We start from the raw sequence: 26438 nt of genomic DNA, 5'->3' as shown, positions 1-26438 counted from the left end.
TCTTTTTAATTTTGATTGTAAACTTCCCAGAGTCCCCTTTTCGGGGGAGATGGGTGGTGATGGAAATTTGAAATATAAATAAATAAAATAAATAAACAGTCTGAAGTTATAACAGCCTAGGAAAAAGTACTCTATGACCTGTACTCACACTTACGACTGTCGCAAAACGTCACACCACCGCCACAGTCACATGATCGCAATTCAGGCACTTGGCAGACAGCTCGCATTTACAACCAGTTGCAGCCTCCTGCGGTCATGTGATCATGATTTGTGACCTTTTATGCCAGTTTCTGGCAAAAAAAAAGCCCATTGGGGAAGCTGGATTCACTTAACGACTGTCACAAAAATGGTTGTAAAATCAGGTCCTGTCAAGTGGTGACTTGCTTAACAACCATACCACTTAACAACTAGTTTTCCAGTTGTTAAGTGAGGACTACCTGTATTAATAATTCAGTCTCATTCGAGATGCAAGAGGAACCATTGTAGATCCTTTCCAAATTGATTCCCTGTGCCCCTTCATTTTTAGATCTGTGTCTCTAATTGCTCTGACAAATTCTGGGTGATGTTGCCAACTGACTTAAGAAAGAAACCTTCTGATGTCTGGAATCAGGCATTGTGCCAACCCAGTATTGATCTCAAGACTACAACCTTGGTAAGTTGCCTTTTGATGGCCCAATCTTATCTTTTGCCTTCCTGTAATCCTGCAGAAGATGGTGCTTCAAGCTTCCTTGGATACCGATGGGGCCTTACATGTCCTGGGCACAGTTGTAAAGCCATGCCTGAACCATGGGAAGCTGAATGAATGAAGGAAAACTTTTGGAGAGCCTATGCATAAAGCCTCTCCTTCACCAACAAGAGGCATGTGCCCTCACGCCAGGGATCACAGAGCACAGAAAGGCATCTAAAAAAGAAAAGTCTAATTTGAGTCAAGCTGGGGACTTCATAGCTACAGTAGAATCTTGGTTAACTGGAACTCAAGCAACCAGCCCTCTCAAGCAACTGGCAAAAAAATGAAGAAATAATACATTAAATAAAAATTTAAATAAAATCAATTTTTAGCAGAAAGTTAAGTTTAAACTTACTGCGCCATGCCGCGCCGCACCGATCCAATTCCCCTCCAGCAGAAAGGCAAGCTCAAACCCACCTTTTTAAAGGTAGGCCCAGACCCACCCACCCTGCCAGAAAGGGACTGGACCGGTACGGCACGGCACGGCATGGCGCCCCAAGCCCAAACCCACCCCTCTGCCAGAAAGGGATCAGCCAATCCCTCTCTAGCAGAAAGGCAAGTCCAAATTTGGCTTGCCTATTTTTAATAGTAACCCTCAAGCAACCGGAAACTACATTTATCTGGCATCTATCAGTCCCCACGGGTGCCAGTTAACCGAGATTCTACTGTATATCCAGGAAATTATTTTTAGCAGCAACACAGAAGTGGTTGCTTTTTTCTGGGATGTTTTTCTGACTTCCCAGTTTATCCTACAGTCCTGGAATTTCCTAACGGTCTCCCATCCAAGTTTTAATTAGGCCCAATCCAATCAGCTAGGAGCTGCCACCTTTGGAAAGGAAATACAGAACAAGTACTATGGAAGGTGGGTTCCAGAGGCAGCAGAAACTTTAATATTTTAGGTGAGGCATTTTAAATCCACTGATTGGCCAAAGAAGCTCACCGGTGGTGACTGTATCCCGGTGGTCAGGCTTTTATTTATTTATTTACTTTATTTGTTTGGTTTTTATCCTACCTTTGTTATTTTTTTTACAACTCAAGGTGGTAAACATACCTAATAGTCCTTCCTCCTCCTATTTGCCCCACAACAACAACCCTGTGAGGTGAGTTGGGCTGAGAAGGAGTGACTGGCCCAAGGTCACCCAGCCGGCTTTCATGCCTAAGGTGGGACTAGAACTCACAGACTCCTGGTTTCTAGCCTGATGCCTTAACCACTAGACCAAACTGGCTCTTACTCTAAAAAAAGACATACACAAGGAAAAGGGAGGAGGAGGGAGGAGGAAAACAAACTCGAGCTTGTTGTAAATGTTTAAAGTAGCAAGACAAGCATCGACCGTCTAGGTGGCATGATAACATTGTTGCCAGCCAGTTTTAATCATGATATTTGTACTACGATTGTATACTGGGGATACACTCTGTCATGTAGCTAATAACGTGAGTGTTGATGTTATACTACATAACAGTGGGCCCTGCAACAAAATACTGCAGTCTGTTTTCCTTCTAACGGGGTGCCCTCGTTCCAGCTTGCCTGCCTCACTGTTCCTCGGACCTTCCCCCAAACTCCCAGCATTTTGGTGATTATTGCATTAAGATTTTTTTTATATATTTCTGCAAAACTTGGAGTTGTCCTGAGTATATGGTAAAATCTCCTTTTTCCCTAATGACTCCTATCTCACTGCAATATTCCTGGCTCTTAGCCCCAAGAATCCCCCAGAAGGTGTGATTCCATTATCTGAGCGCAGTGTTGCCATGAATCTCTCCCTTTCTTCCCAGACTGTGTCAGAAATTCTCAACCAGGAACTTTGTCCTGAATTCACCATCCCAACCAAGCCACGTAAGTGTTGCTTCCTGCAAAGGAGAAAGGAGGCCTGTGCCTTGGGATTGCTATTACCTTGCTGAGATGAGAGTAAGCCAAAAGATCTTAGACCAGAGATATGAGGTTTTCATTCATTTGCTAAAATGCCAGATCCCACAGCCAGATGCAAAAAACACCCATTAGTATTAAAGAATTCTAACTTTCCGGGACTGCAGACCCTGCTTATGTTTGCTCATTCCTAGTCACCTCTTGCCTGGATCACTGTAATGCACTCTGCATGGGGCTGCCCTTTAAGGCCAGTTGGAAACTACAGCTGGTCCAGACTGCAGTGGCGTAAGTAGTTAGGGGTGCACCACGGTGTAGCCCTGGCACATGTGAGCTTTCCTAGTTGGATTCTGGGTACAATTCAAGGTTCTGGTTATTATGGCTCAGCACCTGATTACAGGTGGTCCTCGCTTACCGATCACAATTGAGACCGGCAACTCCATCACTAAGTGCCATGGTCACTAAGCAAAAAAACAATCATATGACTGCACCAGACTTACGATGTCACTTCCGCTTCTGCAAATCACCATGGTTGTTAAGCGAGACATCACATGACTGCGACTTGCAATTTCACTTCTACCTTCTCCATTAATTCTGCTTGTTGGAAGCTGGTTGTGAACCTTGCAGGTGGCAATCACGTGACCGTGGGATGCTGCAACAGCCGTAAATGTGAGGATTGGTCACAAAGCTGTTTTTTTCAACTGTCTTGACTTCAAACAGTTGCTAAACAAGGCAGTCGGTAAGCGAGAATTACCTATATTTATAGAATAGTTCTGTATATAATCAGTGCCCATCCTACAGGATCTGGCACGGTGGGAATTCTCTGGGATCCTTCAGTTAAACTATGCCATCTTGTGGGATTCTGGAGAGGTGATTTCTTTGTCACTGCTTCTGCCCTCTGAAATACCATTTGCCCCAGGATCTGTTTGTCCCTTCCCTGGCCTACCTTAGACAGGCATGGAAAATCTTTATTTGACTGTTGCTTTGGTTGAGTTTTTAATTGTTAAGTTGCCTGGAGTCTCTCCCATTTGGTGCCATTAGTAGCAGTAGTACAGGTAGTCCTCGTTTAGCAACCACAATTGGGACCAGCAACTCAGTCACTAAGTGGAAAATCACGTGGCTGCAACTGTGTTTCCGATTTTACTTCAGTTTTCCTTTGCTTTACAGTGTCAGAAAGATATGACCTCAAACAGCCGGATGAGCCCAAATGGTGGGGAAGGTTTCTGGAACTCAACTCATGAGGAAGCTGGGTAAAAGGGCAAATCTTACAGCCCTTTTTCCCTACTCCCCCACCCTTGGGAATGCTCACCCCAGGACTGGGATAATGTCCAAGGGAATTAATGTTTGTATTTACATTCATTTGAGAGGAAGGGATTACTAGAGAGTAAACAGGTACACAATGGGAAATACTGTACACATTGAAAGGAATGCACTAGCGCTGGCTATTTGCCTAGGGTGCTTGCATCTCCAAGCCCTGAGCCGCTTAGGAGGCAACCAAAAGCCGAAGGTGTGAAAGTAATTAAAGTCTTGTCAGTTATAGGCAGCAGCTAATTAAAGTCACAGAGCTCAGCTTGTTAACTTGCGGGTAGCACCTTTTGGGGATGCACTGCGTTGCGGAGCAAAGCAGCAGAGATTGCTTGTTTAGGCAATCTGCAATTTCTCCACTCTGTGAGGGGGAAAAAGAAAACAGGTCAGGTACAGGACAGCGCATACTAATTGACTGTAATGGTAAACATGAGACAGAGAGAGAGAGAGACCCTGCAAAGGTTGTAAATGCAGGCATTGGTTGCAAAGTTAATTTTTCATCACTGTCGTAACTTTGAACAATTGCTGCTGAAGGCAGTCGCTAAGTGAGGTCTACTTATCGTAGTAGCAGTAGTAGTAGCAGCAATTCAGGAGTTCATTTGGAGTATAAAAAGTGAATGGAATTCACTGGTTTTCCACTCAAAAATTGTCCAAACAGTTTTCATGCCAAAGCATTTCCAGTGTCTAAAAAAATAGGAAATTGGAAGGTAGATCAAGGCAGAGTTCTTTGGTGCTAGGAAGGGAAAAAATATATGCATTTGCTTCAAAATGACTTTTAATCCTTTGTAATTGACCCTGAGGTCTGGGACTTTGCAGAGAGGAGCAGGTCACGCCAATTCTCTTTTCTTCAGAATCACTCCTAATTTATAATCCCCCTCTTTTTTTTTACAGTTATTAATCGTTGCTTCCCTAGTTTCAACCAATCTGAACTTGGAAACTTTCAAATGCCTGGTATGACACTAAATGAAACCATGAATAATATCACAAGTGGCACAGAGTAAGTCTTTTTAATTCAAAATCTCCATCAAGGCCTTTCTCCAGGCAAATGTCTTACAGTTGCAATTTCCCTCTCCTCCCAGACCTAGTTGTCAAGAGCCAGCAAGGCTGAGGAAAGGCGGAGGTCCATGATCAGATTTCTTCTTTCTTTAACCATTCATTCATTCATTCATTCATTCATTCATTCATTCATTCATTCATTCATTCATTCATTCATTCTTTAATTCTTTAATTCATTAATTCATCAAATTTAGTCACCGCCCATCTCACTCAGGGACCAACTCTGGGCGGTTTACAATAAAAACAATAAATAATGATTAAAATACAATAAAACCATATTCTTACATAAAAGTATGATCCAAGGCAGAGATGTGAAAAAGGTCTTAATTTAATGGGAGCATTTTCAGGGTGCTAACCACCCCCCGGGTTGGTTGCTCCTCCTCACACCCCACACGAGATGGCAGAGCCGGGTCTTCACTCCTTTCTGGAAGGTTGGGAGAGTAGGGACCCGCCTCACCTCTGGAGGGAGAATGTTCCATATGGTGGGGGCCACAGCAGAGAAGGCCTGCTTCCTGGGCCCCACCAAACAACATTCCTTCTTTTATCGCAGAATTGTCTCCATCAGAGTGAACTCCTCCTTGGCTTGATTGCTTTACTCTTTCTGGGGATGTATGTGTTCCAATAAACTTGCTGGCCTTACCAGAATGATTTGATTTTGATTTTTTGATTTTGATTTTGATATTGATATTTTGATATTTTGATATTTTGATATTTTGATATTTTGATATTTTGATTCTGATTTTGATTTTGATTTTGATTTTTTAGAACACCCCAATCTCCAAGGATACAAATACAATTTGTATTGTGTGGTTTGACTCCAACTCAAGCCATGTTGTTTGAGTTGGCCGTGCAAAACAGAACAAAACAAAATCCCATGCCAAACTCTGTGTGTCTTACATAGGATGGAAGTATTGCTGGAATTTATACTTGGAAAATTAGAGGATCACTGTACCTTAACCTGCCCAGCAGTAAATGGCTAGGACAGTACCACAACTACTGGGGCAAAGTAGAGACCGGTTATGTAGATCTAGCAAACCGTGCTGGCATACTTTTGCTTACTGTCTGGCTATATGGATTCCCTTCTGTAATGTCTCCGGTTTGATTTCTTGTCTTTGTAGACAACTCCTAAATTCTCTCAATCTGAAGGATATTAGCGTGAAAATCTTTGAGGATTTAACACGGACCTGGTATTGGATTCTCATGTGAGTACTTGCAGCAAAAGGAGATTGTCCATGCGGGCTGAGGAAGTCAAGATGGCTTTGTGTAGTATGTTCAGATGAATAATGTCTCTTGAAGCTATGGGGTATAATTGCAGCCAGCGCTGTGTGTGTGTGTTTTTCTATATTGTGTAAGCATCAATTCTGGAACTTGGCTTGGAATCAAGAACTCTGTTTTTCATGTCCTTCTTTTAAAGACATTTCTAGTCTTTGTGGATGTGCAAAAAACCTTGAGGAAACCTCAGGTGAATAGTTTTTTCAATGATCAAGCATAAAGGACCAAGGAAACTTTTCAAGTTCAAAATCGAAATTGTGGAGTTTAAATCTAGAAGTGTTCCTTTGTGGAAGTTCAATTTATTACAAGTTAAACTCACCTTGAAGATTCCGATTTACTGTGTTACAATTTGTCACTTGGTTCAAGCAATTCCTTACAGTTCAGAATCACTGAAACTACTGGCTGGGAACTCACTCTAGCAGATAAGAATTAGTTTCAGCAAAGTATACACCTAGATCCTCTTTTTAACGCTTATTAAAAATGTGATCGAGGTTTTCCTAAATATAACATCAACTCATATATGGATGACTCAGCTCATATATGGATATATAAACATTGAACAATATCTAAGATTTCAAGAGGCTGTCATGAGCGACGCAGTGGCTCATATATTGATCCAGGTGGTAAAATTAAAAAGGGATTGCTAAGTACTTCAAGATGATTTTCCCAAACTAGTGAATGGATCTTAAATCACAAATGCCAGTAAAATAATATTATATAAATTACATAAATCCGTGGTATCATCACACATGGAAAACTGCGAAAAGGATATTGAAGAGGCTTCTGTTCAAGATGATGCTATAATCAAATGACTATCCGGCACCCCCCTGCATTTCTTCTGCTGATACTTGTTGGCTGTAGCAATCGTTACTTTCAGAACCAGAAAGAAGTGGTCACTATATTCTGATCACCAGAAAGAGCTTGTTTGTTATCTGCTTGGATGACTTGGCACCCAAGAACGTTCTGCTCATTTCTTCCTTTCCTAAAATGGTAGTTGTGCCAGCTGTTGAAAAAGATGTGATGGCTGCTCTCCCTGAGATTTAAGGCATTATTAATACTCCAAGCTCCACAAGAGATGGCTGAGGACACAATATCCCAGTTGAAAGTTGGTTGCAAGTCAGCATATGCATCTATAATTGATTTACTAAAGGCGGTTAAAACACTTTAGGACAAAATAATGTCTCTGGAATCTCCCCCTCGCTGGGCTAACCTGTATGTCATCCAAATTCTGGAGGAAGTTATGAAAAAACAGACAGTTCATTTTACTGAAGCTTTAATGGGGAGAAACAAGCTCAGCTTAAATCCTACCAAGACACGGGTGCTATTTGTATGTAAACATCTGGGCTTTCTGGAGACATCAGCCCTGATGGTTGCTGTAGATGGGGGCCTTGTTTCCATAAAGTTGCTGGTCCATCACTCATGGCTCCTGCTTGACTCCCAGCTCCTGATGGAACAACAGGTGAGAGCCGTGGTGAAGGAGGGCCTTCATCCATCTATAGCTCACATGCCAGTTATAGCCCTATCTGGACCCGGAAGCCCTTCTGATGTTAATTCATGCCATGATCACAGCTGGATGACTGCAATGCCTTGTATTTGGAGCTGTCCTTGAAGACGAAGCTCCAACTGGTTCTGAGCACAGCGGCCATGCCATTGGTTGGGGAAACCTGCTGCAGCAGAATTACTCCCATCCTGAGATCATGCATGGGCTGCTGGTATCTGCCAGACTCAATTCAAAATGCTGGTCTTTACCCATAAAACTCTAAACAACCTGGCCCTGGATACATCAAGGACTGCCTTGACAAAAATGATTCTGCCTGTCCAGTCCAAACATCTGGAGAGTCTCATTGAAAGTCCCTTCCTCATTTGAGATACAGGGTATTCTTGGTGGTAGCCCCCGCCCTCTGGAAATCCCTTCTCCTGGAGGTGAGTCTGACCCTAATATTGTTCTTCTTCCCAAAAGCTCTAAAGATGGCTCTTTTCATGGACCTGTGGCCCTTGGTATGACTGCAGGCAGCCACTGAGCCTTTCGTGGACTGTTGTATTTTGCTTATATCCTGAGTTCTGCTATGCAGCACTCAGAGTCTACCAAGACTGAAGTGGCATACAAGCATGGTTATTGAATTAATGTATAAAGAAGTTGAGAAGTATTGCCAGAAAATGATCAGCTAGATCAGCGTTTCTGAACCTTGGCAACTTGAAGATGTGTGGACTTCAACTCCCAGAATTCCCCAGCCAGCCTTGCTGGCTGAGGAATTCTGGGAGTTGAAGTCCACACATCTTCCTGTTGCCAAGGTTCAGAAACACTGAGCTAGATACCAAGAAGAGTTCCAGCGTCTCCATTTTGTACTGCTGATAAGACATCCACTGCAAGCTTCCTTAGATTTGCCATGAGGAATGAAATCTGAAGAAGGCCCTCTTGGTGTCTGCAGTTGGATAGTATCGCAGGCATCCACCGGGCAGTGGGGCGGGTGGGGGTCATCAAGGTGGTGGCTGCAACCACACGGTCAACCAGGTTTCTGGCTATCACTGTTCTGAAATTACAAATTGCACTCAAAAGTACTTTCAGAACCATTTGGAAGCTGGAAAAAAAACCCCTTACTTCTTTAAACTTCAATTGGAAAATTACCTTTTCTATTTTTGATTATCTTTACTAACAGACTGTTTATCTTTGGCTCTTAATTATACTTACGCATTTACTCCTGTATGATCTTGGTTACAAGAAAAGTTTTGCGACTGTATTTTTCCTCTTTCTTCTCTTTCCTTGGCTTTATCCTCTCCTTGAAATTAGTCTTTATTGAAGAAAACCCCCTTTATTAAACTTTATTTTCTTTTCCAATTGGGTTCATGTGGTATGAATAACAACAACAGTCACACAGGGATCTGATGTAATGGTTTGATTACCACCCATTGGGGTTTAGAGAATTTGATTTTAATTTTATCGCTGAGGTATTTATTTTATTTTTCCTCGCTTTTGTGTGAGGGTTGGTCTTTCCGAGGCAATTCAGATCTGCTGTGAATGCATTTCAATCAATCAACATCAATGATATTTATTTGGTCAATGACCAGCAAAATTTAGAAGGACAAAAACAAAGTAAAACAAGGAAATACAGTAATTTACTATATAATATACTGTGAACGCATTTCAGATATGCCTTTTTTCCCCTGATCAGTGCTTTTAAAAATTAATTATATGAAAGAAGGTGTTCTTTGTAACATGAATGCTAAAAGACTGCTGTCTCCTGGCAACTGTAGATGTGTCCTAGCTAAGTTTTTTGAAAAAGAAGAGAACCAGAATTGCATTTTTTCAGGAGACACATATTTTTCCTCCGAATAAACAGCTTGGACAGAAAAGGTTAATTCTAAATATAAGAGAAGTGTTGCTATTTTATTTAGTAGATTTTCTAACCTGATGGTTGATGAAGAAATATCAGATTGGTCATCAGAGTTTAGCACTCCTACAGTCATCTGTTTCACCTAGAGACTCTCCAGGACAAGTACATAATTGTTTTCAATCCTTGTATACCAAGTCAGAGGACCATGTAATAATTGGCGGTAATTTGAATCCAGCTTCAGATCTGTTTTTAAATAATACCTCATTACCCAAATTATATTCTTGGATTCATAATATTCTTTATGAATTACATGTTTGAACCTAATTTAGTGGCTATTCAATATTCTAGTAATCCTTCACATTGGGAACGTGCTTTTCTGTCTTCTGCATGCAGGAACTGCTTTTGCCTGGATGCTTTCTCATTCTTTGAGAAGTTTAACTTTGCTAAGTAAAAGCCTGTGATAATTTCTGACCATGATATGGCCAAAGTTTTTGAAGTTGTTCTTTTCAGTTTCCTAATTTCTGGACCCTTCCCTCCTCCTCTTCCTTCCCTTTTCCCTTTATTAAAACTGCAGTGCAGTTGGAAGTTGTCTTGATCCTTTAATGCTACTGTATAAATTTGCATTTCTCTTCTTAGTTTAGCATCATCATTATCATCATCGTAGGATATTATAGAAGTGGGAAAAGATTTGAAGAGGTAACCAAAGCTATTAGGGAAGAGAAACTTCTCTACAGAGAGGCTACACACTATCTGGGACTCAAGTCAGATCATGAGTGACATGTAAAATCAGGCCCTGTTATAGAAAATTTGGACAGTTTTCTAAAATTCTCACAATATTAAATTCAAGATTATCCATTGAATCAAAATTTGAGGCAAGTTGAAACAGACAAAAATAAATAGATGATAGATAGATAGATAGATAGATAGATAGATAGATAGATAGATAGATAGATAAAATAAACCATTGAATAGACCTCAGTTTAGCACTTTCAGATATAATGGATGACACTTTCTTTCACACTGTGCCCTCATTTAATGGACTAATATTGGTTAAATAGAGGGTTGGTCTGTTAAATCAAGGGTTGGTCTGTTAAATCAAGGAGTCACTGCAGTGATGCCATTTAGGTCAGTTAAGTAGTTACACAAGTGGTATAAGTGGACACAAATGGCATAATTTGGATTGAATGGACACCCCCTTTCCCCAAATAGTCTGCTAAATCAAGAGACTGGAAAAATAATGGAGGATCAAGTTATTAGTGGCTACTAGAGCTGGTAGAAAGCCAGTTTGGGCTAGCAGTTAAGGCCCTGGATTAGAAGATGGGAGACTACTCCTGCCTTAGACAGAGAAGCTGGCTGGGTGACTTTGAGCCAGTCTCTCTCTCTCTCTTGACCCTAGGAATAAGGTACTGGCAAGCATTTCTGAAAATGTGGCCAAGAGAACTCCTTGTAGTCGCAAGAGTCAGGGTTGACTTGGGGGATCATAACAACTGCTGTAGCTATGGTGCCTGTTCGTTATCTCTGAATAATTGGCACTACTGTTTAAGCATGAATTGGAAGGGAGCAACAATAGAACTAGCCCTTGCCTTCTTGTCCATGCTTCCTGATTACAGCCGGCCACCAGCTGACCACCACCAAATGCTGAACTAGATAGCTTCTTGGCATGACTTAGCAAAGCTTTTCTTTGTTCCTCATTCCTTTAAGGCAGGAAGATTGGCTCTGAGTTTGTTGGTCAACTGGGGATTTGAATGTGCATGGCCACACCAGGAAATAATTCAGAAAATCCTCCAGAATTGTTTTGGGCTTATCCTACTGCTCAGGAAGAGTGAAAGAAAGGATTGGACAGAGAGATTTGGGTTTACAAGCAGAACAAGTGGGGAAGAAAGTCACTTCAGCCCATCCTTTCTCTTTTATGTTATTCTCTTTCCAGAGGTCTCCTGCTTGCCATGGTGCTGAGCCTCCTGTTTCTCCTGCTGCTGAGATTCATTGCTGGCATCCTGGTGTGGGTTCTTATTGTGGGAGTGGTAGCCATCACTGCATACGGTGAGTAAAATTAGACCAAGCAGCTAAACCCGAGATCCTAATATGCTGTGCCAAATTGACAAATAGGCCAAAGGTGCTACCACAGGAGAGAGAAGTGGGCAGTGGTTTGGTAAACCTTTTTAAATTGGTCAGGTCCATCATGTCAACCATTTGGTGAATGGGCAAGGCCTCTCAGCAGGCATTTTGAGAGTGTGCTATGACAGATCTTCCAAATATTTCAAGTAGGCTACCCAGTCTATAGATCAGTGTTTCTCAACCTTGGGGACTTTAAGATGCTGGCTGGGGAATTCAGGGAGGTGAAGTCCACCCATCTTAAAGTCCCCAAGGTTGAGAAAAATTGCTATAGGTATTTATACTTAAGATGGGAAGAACTTCCTTTCTGTCCAAACCTTGAAGAAATGTCCTCAGTAGAAGGTATAATATTGGCCTAGATGATCAAAAATCTTCCATGTAGGCTAAAACTTGTCCAATTCCCAGAATTACACTTTCCTCTACCGACCCATCCCTCCTGTTCTGTTCTATATCTTTACAGAATATGGACTAGGACATAGGAGTTTAATTCCAGTTTAGTTGAGAGAGTGGCTGAGCGGGGACTAGAACTTGGGTCTTCCAGTGCCAGTCTAACACTATAACCACTAACCCCCATTGACTCTTGGGCTCAGAGAGAGAGGGACTGGCCCAAAGTCTTCCAGGGAGCCTCTGTGGCTGAGGGGGTACTAGAACCTGGATCTTCTCTGTGCTAGTCCAACACCTTGACCCCTGCAGAACACTGGCTCTCAAATATATGTGTCTCTGCCAGGTGTCATAACCATAACATAAGCCATCCAGGATCTTTGAATATATCTAGTAAATGAATACAGTAAACCAACAGTCAAGCTTGGCATGGGTGACCTATGGCCCTCTAGATGTTGATGATTTCAGTCCTTGCATCCTCAGCCTGTTTGGCCAGTAGTGAGGGATGCTGGGAATTGTAGTTCAGAAGCATCTGGAGTGCCATGATATCTTAACAATCGCCAGGATGTGGCGCCTTGGTGCCATGATGTCATATCTCCTATATGCACACCATGTTGTTGGTTAGTTGCTGCAGGAAAGAAGGTTGAAATGGGGAAAATACTCTTCTGAAACAAGATGGGGGGAAAATGGGCCTGGAAGAATATTCTTGTTTAGGTTTATTTCCATTAGTCTTTCTTTTTTCCCCTTCTAGGAATCTACCACTGTTACATGGAGTATGATACCCTCAACAAAAAAGGAGCTACTATTCAGAACATTGGATTTACCACCAACTTCAGTCTTTACAGCAATGTCAAGGAGACGTGGTTGGCAGCCTGTAAGTCGGGGCAGAAGAGTGAGCTTCCTTTGGCTTGGTTGGCCAAAGGCACAGATACATCACCTTTTGGGGGTCTTGTGAATGTGTGGGAGCAGGGCATGGGTAAGGTGATATGGTCAAAGCAAAAAAGGGGGGGGTGTTCCATGTACTACACCCCCCCACGCATTTTACTTAAACCTCATCCTTTTTTAATATTGATTTCTCCTTAGCCTTCTCCCCTTATCCAAAGTTAGGTGGGAACTGCCCAGAAAGGGTTGAATGCCCATCTAGGGCATTCTAGGGCTGCCAGGTATACCTGAGAAAAAGGGGAAAAAAACAGATTTACCAAATACAGTACAGACGAACCAGCAATGGTAGGATTGCCACTGAATGCATTTAGAGGCGATTCCTTAAAGGACTAGATTCATTGAAAATAAAGGCCTGATTCCAGTCAGAGGATAAGTGAGTTGGATGCTGCCTGCCTGCTTTTCAAAAACCATTTTTATGGCCAAGATGAGCTCTTCCAAACTGCTTCGTCATTTGCTTCCTGAAAACAACATCTAGTTGTGGCCGTGATGTCATTTTGCTACCGGATTTGGGCCGCAAACAGAGCAAAACCTGTTGCACTGGTCAACAAAAGAAGCTGCCACTTGCAATCTTCTGTGGACTTAGTGACTGTGGGTGTGTTTTTTAGTTTGGTATGTGCAAATAAGTTCCAAAGGTGAGAGGACCAATAACAATAAAAAACAATAAAATGTACTATAATGGTAAGCTCTCCTTGTTCTGGTCTCGCCCCCTTTCCTTCCTTTTTAGCAATCTTCCTATTTTTCTTGCCTTTCCTTCCTCTGCCCACTTTTTCACTTTTTGAGTGCAGCGCTTGGGTTATCGTACACAAGCTGAACATGTTTGCCCAGCCTTGCTCTACAAAAATAAAGAGGCATGAAAACGTTCTCCCTTTTTATAAAATTAAATCTGCTAATTCAGGGAATGGATTTCCCTCTGACCTGTGATTATCTTCTGCTTGCTGGGCTGTTAACCTTCCGGTTGTTTTGGCGTTCAACGCTCCCGTCTTTGGGGAGCTCCAGAATGAAAGGCAGGGTAGATGGATATATGTGTGGGTGGGCGAGAGGGCCGTGCCTGAGCTTCACCCATTTTATTATTTGGAGACAGGTTTGTACTAACTGTGGTTTAGAAATGCAAGAGAATAACAAGCTTACAAATGAATAACGGGCCAATCATGGTTTTGACCTTCTCAACGCTGCTTTTTATCCATTCTTGCCCATTGTTATGCTGCTGCAGCCTGTCCTTAGTCATAATCACAGTTAATTTGTGAGCCACATTGAACCATAATGAAGAATGCCTGAAAGCTGCAGCTGGTCCTGAATGTGACGGTGTGGGCTGTTATGGACGCATCTCGGTGCACCTATGTTACTTCTCTGCACCATGAGCTACGTTGGCTTCCAATATGCTTCTGGGTGCAATTCTGGTTGTCACCTATAAAACCCTTGTTGGCATAGGGACAAGCTATTTGTGGGACAAATAAACGATCTCTCCGCAGTTGTTTCTGCCCATCCCATTAGGTCTGGCAAGAGACACATGCCATGGGTCCCATTGACTAAAGAATACAGTACGTCTAGCGGGACCCAAGGCGTGCCTCTGTCCTTTGGAACACCATCCCCCCTGAGTTTCGGTTGACGCCGACTCTGCTGTCCTTCTGGAGAACACTGAAGACAGGGGCGTGTTCCTGGACTCGGGGGCCGAGTAGTTAGTGGGAGTAGCCGTTGTGTGGTTGGGTAGAGATTATTTTTTACCGTGGGTGTCTTTATAGGATTTTAATGCTCTTTTAATGCTATTTTGGATTGATTTTTATATGTGGTTAGCCGGCCAGAGGAGTCGTGATGAGATGGCAGCCACATACATCATATGTAATCAAATGTGAAGCTTATTTAACCATGATTTGATAGGGTGTTATTTATTTATTTATTTATTTATTTATTTATTTATTTATTATCCCGCCTTTATTATTTTTATAAATAACTCAAGGTGGCAAACATACCTAATACTCCCTCCTCCTCCTATTTTCCCCACAACAACAACCCTGTGAGGTGGGCTGGGCTGAGAGAGAAGGACTGGCCCAAGGTCACCCAGCCGGCTTTCAGGCCTCAGGCGGGACTAGAACTCTCCTACTATGCCTGATTGGCTCTTGGGCTGAGAGAGAGGGACTGGCCCAAGGTCACCCAGCCAGCTTTCAGGCCTCAGGCGGGACTAGAACTCTCCTACTATGCCTGATTGGCTCTTGGGCTGAGAGAGAGCGACTGGCCCAAGGTCACCCAGCCAGCTTTCAGGCCTCAGGCGGGACTAGAACTCACAGGCTCCTGGTTTTTAGCCCGTTGTCTTAACCACTTGCACTTTATCCTGCAGTTAAACTGTAGTTTCTCCACTGCTTAAATTTATGTCACCCTGCCTTGGAGGAAGAAAGCTGATGAGGTTAAAATCCCTAAACAACACAAATTCATGAAATTCGTCTCTGAAAGCTAGAAATGAAAAGCTTAACCTGTGAGGACAGGTAATGCATAGACTTGTGATCGGGGTGGGAAATGGACCTCCCTCCTGAAGATTTGCGATTGTCCATCAACTGAGTTGTTGAAGTTAAACAAATCCCATGACAGCTTAGCTCACTGTATCAGCCCAGCCTCTGTTTGGGGTGATTTGGCCCAAAGCTCCTCCCAGCTTCTTTTGAGGTGGGTGCAGTCAAACCATCTCCTTTCTCTCTCTCTCCTCCAGTGATTGTCCTCTGCGTGGTGGAAGGCATCCTGCTGCTTACTCTCTTGTTCCTCCGCAAACGGATCTTCACCGCCATCGCACTTATCCAGGAAGCCAGCCGGTAAGCGGAGATCTGCAATGCACTGGTGCGCTGCAGTTTCAGATCCTGGATGTGGAAACCAAGGGAGACTGATAGTTCTCCATTGCCTCTTTCTCCAGAGCCATTGGATACATGATGTCCACCCTTGCCTACCCGCTGCTGACTTTCGTCTTAATAGTGGTCTGCGTGGCCTATTGGGCCATGACGGCTCTGTATCCTTTCTGATGATGCTGTGATCTTTTTCTTCCCTCCCTTCCGAGAGAATCAGCCGCAGCAGCATCTGTACACAAAGAAGTGATGGTGGTACATCTTTCTATCATGCCTGTCCTTGAACCTTAAGCTTAAAAATGAGGAACTTATTATTTCTTAATTTTAGCGGCTAAAATAATAATTGCCCATCGTTGGAAAACCTACACAATCTTAACAACTGAGATGTGGATTAATAAAGCCTTCAATCACCGTGCCAGAAAAGATTACAGATAAAATTAAAACAAGGAACCACAATTCTATCAAACTTGGGCAGACTTTATGTATCATCTTAATTGCAACAGACCAATTACCGGTAATGCTTATGATGTATGGTAAATATGAATGTGGATTTTCTTTCTATTCACTTTTTGGTGGATGTTTTTCTCTTTGCATCACAGATTTATGTCACTCAGTTACTTGATAAACAGGATTTTTTTTTAAAAAAAAGAAGTGTAAGAGAAACTAGGAGGGAAGGCACTGCAATGAAGAAAGAATTAAAATGGCAAAACAGTTTTCTAAGAAGTAATAGAATTGTTACTGAGTAGTGGTATGCAGAGAAAGTATAGAAATGTGCTTTTTCAGGCTGCATGTGGGGAATTATATTTTTTCAAATGCTTCCTTGCATAAAAATACAACCTTTGCTGTTGGCAAAAACGCCAGCAAATACGTGTGTCGATGTGCATGTTGTGCATTTAAAAGCATTACTGTGGAACTTGTCCGCATGCAGTCTGAAAAGATACAGTTATTATCTTGGCAGCTACATGATTACATTAAACACACATGCACATACAATATTGCATGATATTCACCTTTAATCCGGTTCCTACAAGCTGTTTCCTACCGGACTGAATGTTCCTCTAATCCCCCCTCCAGCCTTCGTGCCCTCCAAAAAGGCTAGAGCCCAGAGCAACTCCCATCTGCAAAACATCAGGATAGGGAGGCTATTTTGACAACATTTCCCCAGAAACTCTAATACTAATGACTTCATGGAAGTCATGGGGATCCCTGGCTTGATGGCCGTGGGACTGCCTCTCAAGGCCATTGGCTGGGACACTAGCAGGCTTCCTTGTACAGCTGGTGGACCACTGTGAGAACAGACTGCTGGACTAGATGGACCAGAGGTCTGATCCAGCAGGCCACTTTTTATGTTCTTAATAGAGAAACAACTTTTCCATCACTTGCTATCTGATTCCTTTAAAAAACTATAGATCAGTGTTTTTCAACCTTGGCAACTTTAAGAGTTGTGGACTTAGATCAGGAGAGGAAATATTGATTGATTGATTGATTGATTGATTGATTGATTGGATTGGATTTGTAAGGCCACCCAATTCAGAAACAAGTATGATAGCATCATTCTAGTACTGAAGGGGATCACACAGAAGTACGTTAAGATATCATCTCCGTCATCCCAGAGTTCAGAATATGAAAGAATGGATCTAAGTCACAGGAAAGCACATTCTGATGGAATACTTAATACTTAATAAAATAAGAGCCTTTTGATCCTGGAACCAATGACCCACAGAGAGGGCAGGATCCCCTTCACTGCTTGAAAGAGATGGGGCCACCCATCTGTCACAGTTGCCGTGATTGTGTGATTCCCACAGGCCTACTGGTGACCACGTTTTTGTGTGGAAAAGTGAGGACTGAGGTCTTCAGTTGCCATAGAATGCAGATTGATGGGGGACAGGGATGAAAATGGCCTTGGGAAGGGAAAATGGACTTCATAGTCGTAATCCATGCTGTTTTGTTCCACTCCTCCCTTCTCATCCTAAAGGGAAGGTTCTCCCCAATGAATTTGTATTTCTGTGGAGTCCTTGGTGCTCTCTGAGCTTGGTTGTTTGCTTATGGACGTTTCATTACCCGACTAGGCAACATCATCAGTGTGAGGGAGTGTGGGATTTGCTCCCTGTTCATACATAGTAGCTTGCCTTGCCTGAGTCGGTGGGGGTTTCTCCCTGGTAGTCCCTTGATTAGGGCATTGTTTGTCTGCTTGACTATTTGTCTCCTCTCCTCCTCCTCCTTGATTAGCGTATGGTTCTCTGTTTGATCGCTTGTCTGGTGTTAATCCCTCCTTATCTGGGGATTGGCTGCTGAAGAGGATGTGTTCTGGTCTTTTTGTTTCCTCCTTAGCTTTTTTATTACCTCTTTTGAATGGCGTGTAAATGTGGAATTTGTATTTCTGTAAATATCTATAAAATAGTCTTTGAATATTTAAACATTTGGATAATAGTTACTTAGTTTTTTTATACCTATATTTATTATTCAGTTATATTTAACCTGATGGTTCTTGTTGGATTGCTACTCATGTGCTTTTGATGAGAGAAAGTTAGTCTAGAAATAGACCCAATGCATATGTGAAAGAAATGAAAGACTTGACTGTATTTCATTGTTTGACTGCTGGCATCTAATATCTCATTTCAGCCTTCTTACTGGCTTGCTAATGTGTAAGGACAAAGTCCAAGAACGCCTTCAATTAAAGCACTCAAAATATTGAAGTGTAAAATGTCAACTTCACATTCTGAATTACAGTTTCAAAATGTTTGCATTCCAGTTTTGGGTGGCCAAATTTGACATTTGTAAATTTTCAGTTCAGTCCTCCTCTGCCACATTTTTCCAGTGGCATTAAGCTTGCGTTCCCAACTGGAGGAGGCCAGGCTTGTGTGTCCCATCCCATAATACCCTATTTGGAGTTGTAACTTCTCACATTCAACATTGTGAAGAACAGAAGGGGATATTTTTGTTTGAAAGCTTCCTTAACTATTTCCCATTTTTAAAGATATCTTGCTACTTCTGGAGAACCCCTTTATCGTGTCACCCCAACAAACCATAGTGCACCGGGCTGTGAAAAATACCGTGGGAATGAAAGTTGCAGTCCACTGGTAAGTGGTCAGATGGAGAACCAAGGTATCTCCACAGGCTTACACAGGGGTGTGATGGAAGACATGATCATGCTTTGTAAACCTCTTAATTTTTCTTATGATGATGCTTTGGTGTTAAGTGTCCCATTCTGGGACAGAAGCACATTAAGCAGTCTCATGAATGAATTAGACACCTTTTGGCCACACCACCACTTTTTTACAGTTTAGCGTGATTGGGAGGAAATGGATCCTGACGTTCCGGAATAGGAATTTGGGGAGATGCCTAAGAGCAATCCAGGACTGGATAACAGAGCTTCATGTTGTCTGTACCATGAATGGGTTCTAAATTGCATGCAGCTCCTCTGCATTCTATCCTCGACCCCTAAAATCATGCTTATGGCAAATAGCCAGAGTGGAGACAGAATGCCAGGCAAGATGGACCCAGCAGGCTTCTCTGGTTGAACCCAGCAGGCTTCTTACCCAGTTTGTGCTTTTCTTATCCAGTTCCTAGGCTAACAGGGCTCTTATCCAGCTTGAATACAATAGGACTCGTATCCATATGCTCAGGCCTGATGCCTTTGAGAGTGGTGGCCAGTTGGAGGTGACTTAACCCAGACTCCAGGACTTAAGATCTGGCCTTTGACCAAGCAAATGCCTCGGATCTTATTGTCTTTTCCTGCATTTTATGTTTTTTTTTTCCTTTACCCTCTTCAGCTGTGTACATAATGACATGGCATGGTGCATTGTATTCTATTGTCTTCTATTTCCAAGCATCCTGTAAGATAAGTTAGGTTGTGCTTCACTGAGAGAAGGAGGAGCGGGCTGAGCAAAAATGAGAATGGAAGTCCACGTCCACGTCTCTTCTACCAGCTGGCTGTGTCAGTATTCAAAGTGAAGTCTGCCGTTCTGTGGAGTAGCTTCTGAAATGCCTCTCCCATTTGGCGGCCTGTCACCAGTATCACGCATGTCCCCTTACTTCTTTCCCCAGGATTTCAATGTCTCCTCCAGGCTCCCTTGCATGACAGAGTGCATCTTCTACAAATATAATGATGAGGGGCTTTACCAGCGCAACATCTTCAATCTCCAGATCTACAACGTTGTGGGCTTCCTCTGGTGTGTCAACTTTGTCATTGCTCTGGGACAGTGTGTGCTAGCGGGAGCCTTCGCCTCTTATTACTGGGCCTTCAACAAGCCTCAAGATATCCCAGCCTGTGCCCTGGCTAGTGCCTTTCTCCGGACATTAAGGTGTGTGGCTTGGGGAGATTCTCACACGTTTTGCTGAAAGATGCTTCCAGTGTCTATGACATTTTCATCATCATCCTTTTGGGAATGCCGACAGCAACTATGTAGTACTGTCAGCCCTTCAAGGTAGATCAGACAAGGAAACCAAAGTTATGAATGCTAAGATTACTTTTATTATAAGGTTACCGTAACAGAATCTTACCAGTCTGCATGCTCTTCCCCCTCCCTCCCTTTCTCTGTGAGAACTGGGGAGGATCTTTTCTGAAATGCCTTCTCAGATTACAGTTCTGGTCCAGACTCAGATTTCTTTTATCAGACTGCTGTTTTGGTTGCAGCTCTTCCTCCTGTTCCTCAGGGCTATTCCTTCTGCCCATCACCAGTATCAAGCACACGATGTGGCCTGGCTCCTATCACCAGGAAAATAAACGGAGTTATTACTGATTTCTGGGCTATCTTTCGCTCTAAACTGCAAGATGCCAACCTTTAGAGACCCCAGGCACCACTGATCCTGTATCGCCCAATCCTAAATCTTGTAATAAGATTTCAAAACCTGTAATTAATTATTTCAGTGCCCTAGGCTCAAGGTCTTGTTCAAAAATACCAAAATATTGTTAGATCTTGTAGAAGAATGCCAATATTTCATTAAAGCTGGGGTATTATTTTGTTTTAACTTGGGGACAGTACAGATGTCAGGAGTCTAAAGACAGCTTGTTTGCCCCACAAGATTTAGAAATTAACTTTCAATCTTGTGGTGATTGGGACATATGGGAACTGGAATCCTAACACTATCTGGAAGACGCTGAGTTCATACCATGAAGATGTAACCTGTGCATAAAGGCATATATGTGAACACTTCAGCCTCTATTTTGTTTTTCCCAAATGCATCCTCATCCTCAGTCTTGTTATGGGACATTTTAAGTGGAATCTCCTCTGATTTCTCCACAGATACCACATAGGATCCCTTGCTTTTGGGTCCCTCATCCTCACCATCGTTCAACTGATCCGCATGATACTACAATATCTGGACCACAAGTTGAAAGGCATGTGGCAAACTGGCTTGGCTAGATGACAAATAGCCATTATGGGCAAATAGAGAGTTGGGTCTAACACTGCTGGAGAGGATTAGTGGGAACCTTCTTTCGAACCTGGGAAGGGTTTGGGAGATGGACTTCAACTGCTTGAGACAGAAATATGTTCTCAAGTTATATGCAGTCAAAAATGGGTGTGAAATTGCTTGCATGCAGAGTGAGCTCCTAGGTATCTGCACCTTGTCTAGCATGGAGACGGATTGTCACTTTACATAGGGCCACTTTAAACCCAGATTTTGCACCACCTCTGCAGATTCTCGAGTGCCTTCCTTCCTCCAGAACTCCCCTGAGCATAAGCCTCAAGAAGACCTTCCTCTCAAAGCCGCTCAGCCCCACGTCCTGAGCGTTCAGCAATGATATAACCACAGCCACGTGAACCTCAGTTCTAACTCTGCTGTGGCATTTGTAGGTTCCAACAATGCAGCTGCCCGCTGTATTCTCTGCTGCCTGAAATGTTGCTTCTGGTGCTTGGAGAAGTTTATCAAGTTCCTCAACCGAAATGCTTACATTATGGTGAGCCTTGGCCATTACTGTTAAACTACGCTGGGACTGGCAATCATCCTGTGCCCACCAGTGGGTTTTTTTTAAGTACATGATTTTTGGTGGCTGTGGACTGCAGGGCTGAGCGATGATATAATCACCATGCAAGGGGGGGCCTTGGAAGAAATACATTTCCCCATTTGAATTCAGGGGGAATTCAAAATTCAGTGACCCAATCTGCTATTTTGTGTGTGTGTGTGTGTGTCAAAAGGTGTCAAAAGCCATGTCATGGATAAAACAATTCAGATTTCCTTGAGACTGGAATGCACCACCAAATTCTGCTTTTGACAGCTCCATTGTCAGTTTTATTTGCATTATATGCTAGTTTTCATAAAGACAGCCTTCACAAATCAATCTACAGTTAACATCCACAGAAAACTGCACGTTGTTAGGAATTGCAGACGTGTTTCTGAAAGGGGATGGCACAGTCTAAAGTTTGCCCATCACGCCGTACTCCACAAACTAAACCACAGTGGCTGGTTTAAGTGTTGAACGAGCCCAAAACAGTTCTGCAGAGTGGGTGAAGCAGGTCACAACGAGTTCCAAGCTTTTTCCTCCACTGAATCAGTCATTCAAATTAGGTGTGTGTCTTTCTGTGTGTGTAGCCAGGTGGGGGAGGAGAGAAGCAGGTAATGCTGGGTTTTCAGATTACACAGGGAGAACCTATAGGACCCTCTCAACCTGTATCAACAACAGGGAGAAATCTGCCATCCAGAAGGCAAAGAGAGAGGTCTTGTACCTCCTTCAAAGATCTAACATTTCTTCTGAAATCCTCTTCCATCTCAGATTGCCATTTATGGAAAGAATTTTTGTACATCAGCCAAAAATGCCTTCAAGCTCCTGATGCGGAACGTTCTCAGGTAACCAAGGTGGGATGGGGAAGGCCCTCAGACAACTTGGCCAAGGGAGAGGAGGAACGTCTTCTCCATTCCATCTCCCTCTTCCTCCCAATGCAGAGTTGTGGTCCTGGATAAAATCACGGATCTGCTGCTGCTGTTTGGGAAGCTCTTGGTGGTCGGCGGAATTGGCGTGCTGTCCTTTTTCTTCTTCACGGGGCGCATCCCCATTGATGATCCCAGGTTCCGATCCCCAGTCCTCAACTACTATTGGTTGCCCATTCTGGTATGACATGGTAACATTTCTTGGGCATCTACCATTGCTATCTCCTGCCTCCCTGAACCTTCTTAAAACCTTTTTGGGTGGGAAAGATCACCATTCCCACTCTTGGGGGCTGAGATACATACAGAAGTTTTAAATCTGTTAAAAGATTCTGCAGACTCCCAGTCCCACATGAGGTTGCGGGCACAAAACTGCGAGGCATAGGCAGAGCAGAAGTGTGGCTTGTGACAGGAAGAGTGGGGAGAAAGAGCCAGAGAGACTTTAGCACGGCCACCGAATACATCATTCGTAAACCAGGGATTTGGATACAGGCATCTGAACAGCTGCCTGTATTCTTCAGACATGGTTCATGGCGTGGTTGATAAGGGAAAGACTATAAATTGTGAGCCACTGATTTAAGAACAAGGCTGGCAGGAATATTGTAAACTGAATGGCATCCCAGGGTTCTGAAACCAAAGTCTCACCGTCTTCCAGCTCACTCTCTGATTTATATGCTCTCTGTCTCTTGCTTCAGACTGTGGTTGTGGGTGCCTACCTCATAGCCCAAGGATTCTTCACTGTCTACAATATGTGTGTCGACACACTCTTCCTCTGTTTCTGTGAGTATTGCCCCTCACATCTCTTGAGCTCATTTCCCTAGAGCAATGTTTCTCAAAGTGTGGTCCAAGGACCCCTGGGGGTCCCCCAAGACCCTCTCAGGGATCCGTGACATCAAAATTATTTACCAGCCTATGTTGGGAAAAAAAAAAAGATTAAAATCCCATCAAAAAACCGTGAGAAGCAGCAGTGGCGGCACAGGTGTTACTTTTTATTTAAGAACATTCGTTTAACATTTTAAATGTTTGTTTATTTATTTAAATGTATGTGTTGTTCGTTTTATTAATACTATTAATATTAATATATTAAGACTAATATTATATTAATATTGCTATTGTCTTAGTAACATTAATAGTAATAACATTTTATTTGTTTAAGAATTTCTACTTTTTATTTAAGAATATTGTTTTATTGTAAGTTGATGACTATTTAGGCTTCTTTGATTGTATGCCGCCCAAAGTCGCTCTTTCAGTGAGATGGGTGGTGACTAAATTTGAAATATAAAAAAAATAAACAAATGAACAAAATTTATTTTTAATGCGGTCGATATTGATACATCTAACCCATGCAAACGAAAGCTCTTTTGGGGTCCTGCATAATTTTCAAAAGTGGGGAGGGGTCCTGAGAGAAAAAAGTTTAAGAACACTGCCCTAGAGAGTGTATCAGCCTTCCCCAGTCTGGGGAAGCCCCTCCAGATACATTGGGGTTGCTGGAATTTGGGGATTAGTCCAAATATATCTGGTGCTGTGGTTAAAGGTAATGGATTTGGAGCCGGCAGACCTACGTTCTAGTCCTGCCTTGGGTACAAAACCCAGCTGTGTGTCTTTGAGCTAGTCACACTCCCTCAGCCCTAGGAAGACGTTACTGGCAAAGCCACTTCTGAAAATGTTCCCAAGAAAACTGCAGGGACCTGTCCATGGAGTCAGCAGGAATCAAGACTGACTGGAAGGACCATAGCAGTATCTGGAGGGTACCAAGTTGGAGAAGGGTGTATCACGCTAGCCAGCTTGGTGTAAATGTCTCCTTTTTGTCCCTGCAGTGGAAGACTTGGAGCGAAATGATGGTTCCCAGGAGAAGCCATATTACATGCCCAAGTCTCTTATGAAGATCCTGAACAAGAAAAACCAACAGGCCAAGGACAAATAGAAATATGTGGGGGTGGGCAGACTACTTCCCCTGCAAGTCATCAACTATGTTATTGGTCCCCATCATTTCATTTCATCCCATATCGGAGACAGCTTAATATGCTTCCTTCCCGCTCCCTACATGTTATGGGGGGAGGGGGGTCCACCAGATGACTTGATACTCTTCCTCATTTTGTTTGCCATATTGGTTCTTAGGCCTTCCCATATACAGAATACAACCCACCCATATCGCTGTTTATTGTGCAGATTGTCTATTTATAAATAATTGGCCTATTTAACTTGTCTCCGGTGCCATTGTCCCTTTTGAGTCGTCGTTTTGAACTCCGTCTTCCCAATCCCTTTCTACTTTAGAATAGGCCACCCTTCTTCCTTGGTTTGGGACCATTCAACCCATTGTAGCTGTTTTGCATTCGTTCTGGTCAACTGTCTTCCCGATGGTCAAAATCAGCGTTCTTTCCCTTGTGTTTTGCTTCTCCACCTGCTCCACTCTTTTGTAAGATTTCAGTCATACTCTTGGCCAAATCATGGTGCTGTGAACCACATCAAAACTTCTTCTAAAACTTATCCTGCAGAATCAGGAGCTCATCTGCTCCTGGTGCCAACCCTGTGTGGGACAATCACAGAAATCTCCTGCTTCCTTGACAGGTTGAGTGAGTGCCCTCTGGAAGGTTGTCCTGGACCAGGTGTAGGCAATCTGGTGTCCTCCAGAAGTTTTGGATGTGAACTCCTAAACTGGAGTTGGAGACCAAAGCATTTTGATTGCCTGATCCACCCTCCTTCAGCTTTGGTTACCGTTAGCACATGGTTGGCCTTTCAGATATTCTTGGGTCGTTTTCTAATGGCCTGTTCCCACCCTGCCTCTCTGATTTATATTTTTATTCTTGACTATTTTTAGATTATTAAGCCCTGTATATTGTTAATTCCTGTTTCCAACTCCTCCCACAGCCAAAGCCTTTTCTCATTAATTATTCCAACTTGCCACAGTATATTTCAGATCAATCTCCCCCCCCCACACCCTGTTTAGCCAGTCCTCTTTCTGAATGTCTTACTGGCTGAATTGTTCACTATTGCATTGGCCAAGCTGCAAATGAAGAATGGATTTCAGTACACTGTACTTCTCAAGTTGGTCATCTTATTTCCTAAGTGCCTTTGTGGATAAAGTCCATTTCACTTTCTGACATTGCAATGCCAGTGTTTGGTCTGAGTTTATGATTGGCAAACCACAGTACTTTAATTCAGGCCAACTTCCTGTTACTTCTATTTTTGCTTTGTTTCCCCCCCCCCCACCGCCACCCCCACCCCCTTTTACCTTCCTGTGGTACCTCTCTGCATTGGCTTTCCTCTGTTTTTTCCAGGGTACCCATCGCAATTTTTAAAAAATCATAAAAACAATATTGTAGCCCGATGCAAAACACAATCACTGCTCTTCAGATCTCTTTTTAAATTATGCAAGTGTGCTGTTGCAGGCATTTACTGTATATAGCTTTTTCTGTTACGTATAAAGAAGGAAAAGCTTGTTTTATACAAAGAATACATGTTTATTAAATATGATTTTAAATAAACGTGGTTGCTGTTTTTCTTCTCTGTATAAAGTATTTCCATTTGCTAATTACTGATGATGTTACAGGTAGTCTTTGCTTGATGACCCCAAGTGGGACAGGAATTTCAGTTGCTAATCAAAGAGGTCATTAAGTGAATCCAGCCTGATTTTAGGACCTTTTTTGCAGCAGTCATTAAGCAAATCACCGCGGGCGTTAAGCAAACCACATGTTTATTAAGCAAATCATGCAGTTCCCCATTGATTTTGCTTGCCAGAAGCCGGCCAGGAAGGGAAAAAATGG

General features: G+C 42.8%; 1 protein-coding gene across 1 annotated transcript in view; it reads left to right on the top strand.

Annotated features, from left to right (window-relative positions):
* Positions 1-24875, top strand: part of SLC44A4 (solute carrier family 44 member 4) — a 55408-nt gene extending 30533 nt beyond the window's left edge. Inside the window, exons 6-21 of the mRNA XM_063291233.1 lie at positions 527-652; positions 2498-2558; positions 4782-4887; positions 6065-6148; positions 11478-11590; positions 12795-12917; positions 15681-15780; positions 15879-15971; positions 18785-18887; positions 19855-20111; positions 21054-21148; positions 21606-21709; positions 22523-22596; positions 22693-22858; positions 23370-23454; positions 24492-24875. Of these exons, the coding sequence (XP_063147303.1) occupies positions 527-652; positions 2498-2558; positions 4782-4887; positions 6065-6148; positions 11478-11590; positions 12795-12917; positions 15681-15780; positions 15879-15971; positions 18785-18887; positions 19855-20111; positions 21054-21148; positions 21606-21709; positions 22523-22596; positions 22693-22858; positions 23370-23454; positions 24492-24598 (1797 nt within the window). The 3' untranslated portion in view covers positions 24599-24875. The remainder of the gene's footprint in view (positions 1-526; positions 653-2497; positions 2559-4781; positions 4888-6064; positions 6149-11477; positions 11591-12794; positions 12918-15680; positions 15781-15878; positions 15972-18784; positions 18888-19854; positions 20112-21053; positions 21149-21605; positions 21710-22522; positions 22597-22692; positions 22859-23369; positions 23455-24491) is intronic.
* The last annotated feature ends 1563 nt before the right edge of the window (positions 24876-26438 follow it).

The sequence above is a fragment of the Candoia aspera genome, chromosome 2 (genome assembly GCF_035149785.1).
Source record: "Candoia aspera isolate rCanAsp1 chromosome 2, rCanAsp1.hap2, whole genome shotgun sequence".
NCBI lineage: Eukaryota > Metazoa > Chordata > Lepidosauria > Squamata > Boidae > Candoia > Candoia aspera.
This window is presented reverse-complemented; position numbering and strand designations above follow the sequence as displayed.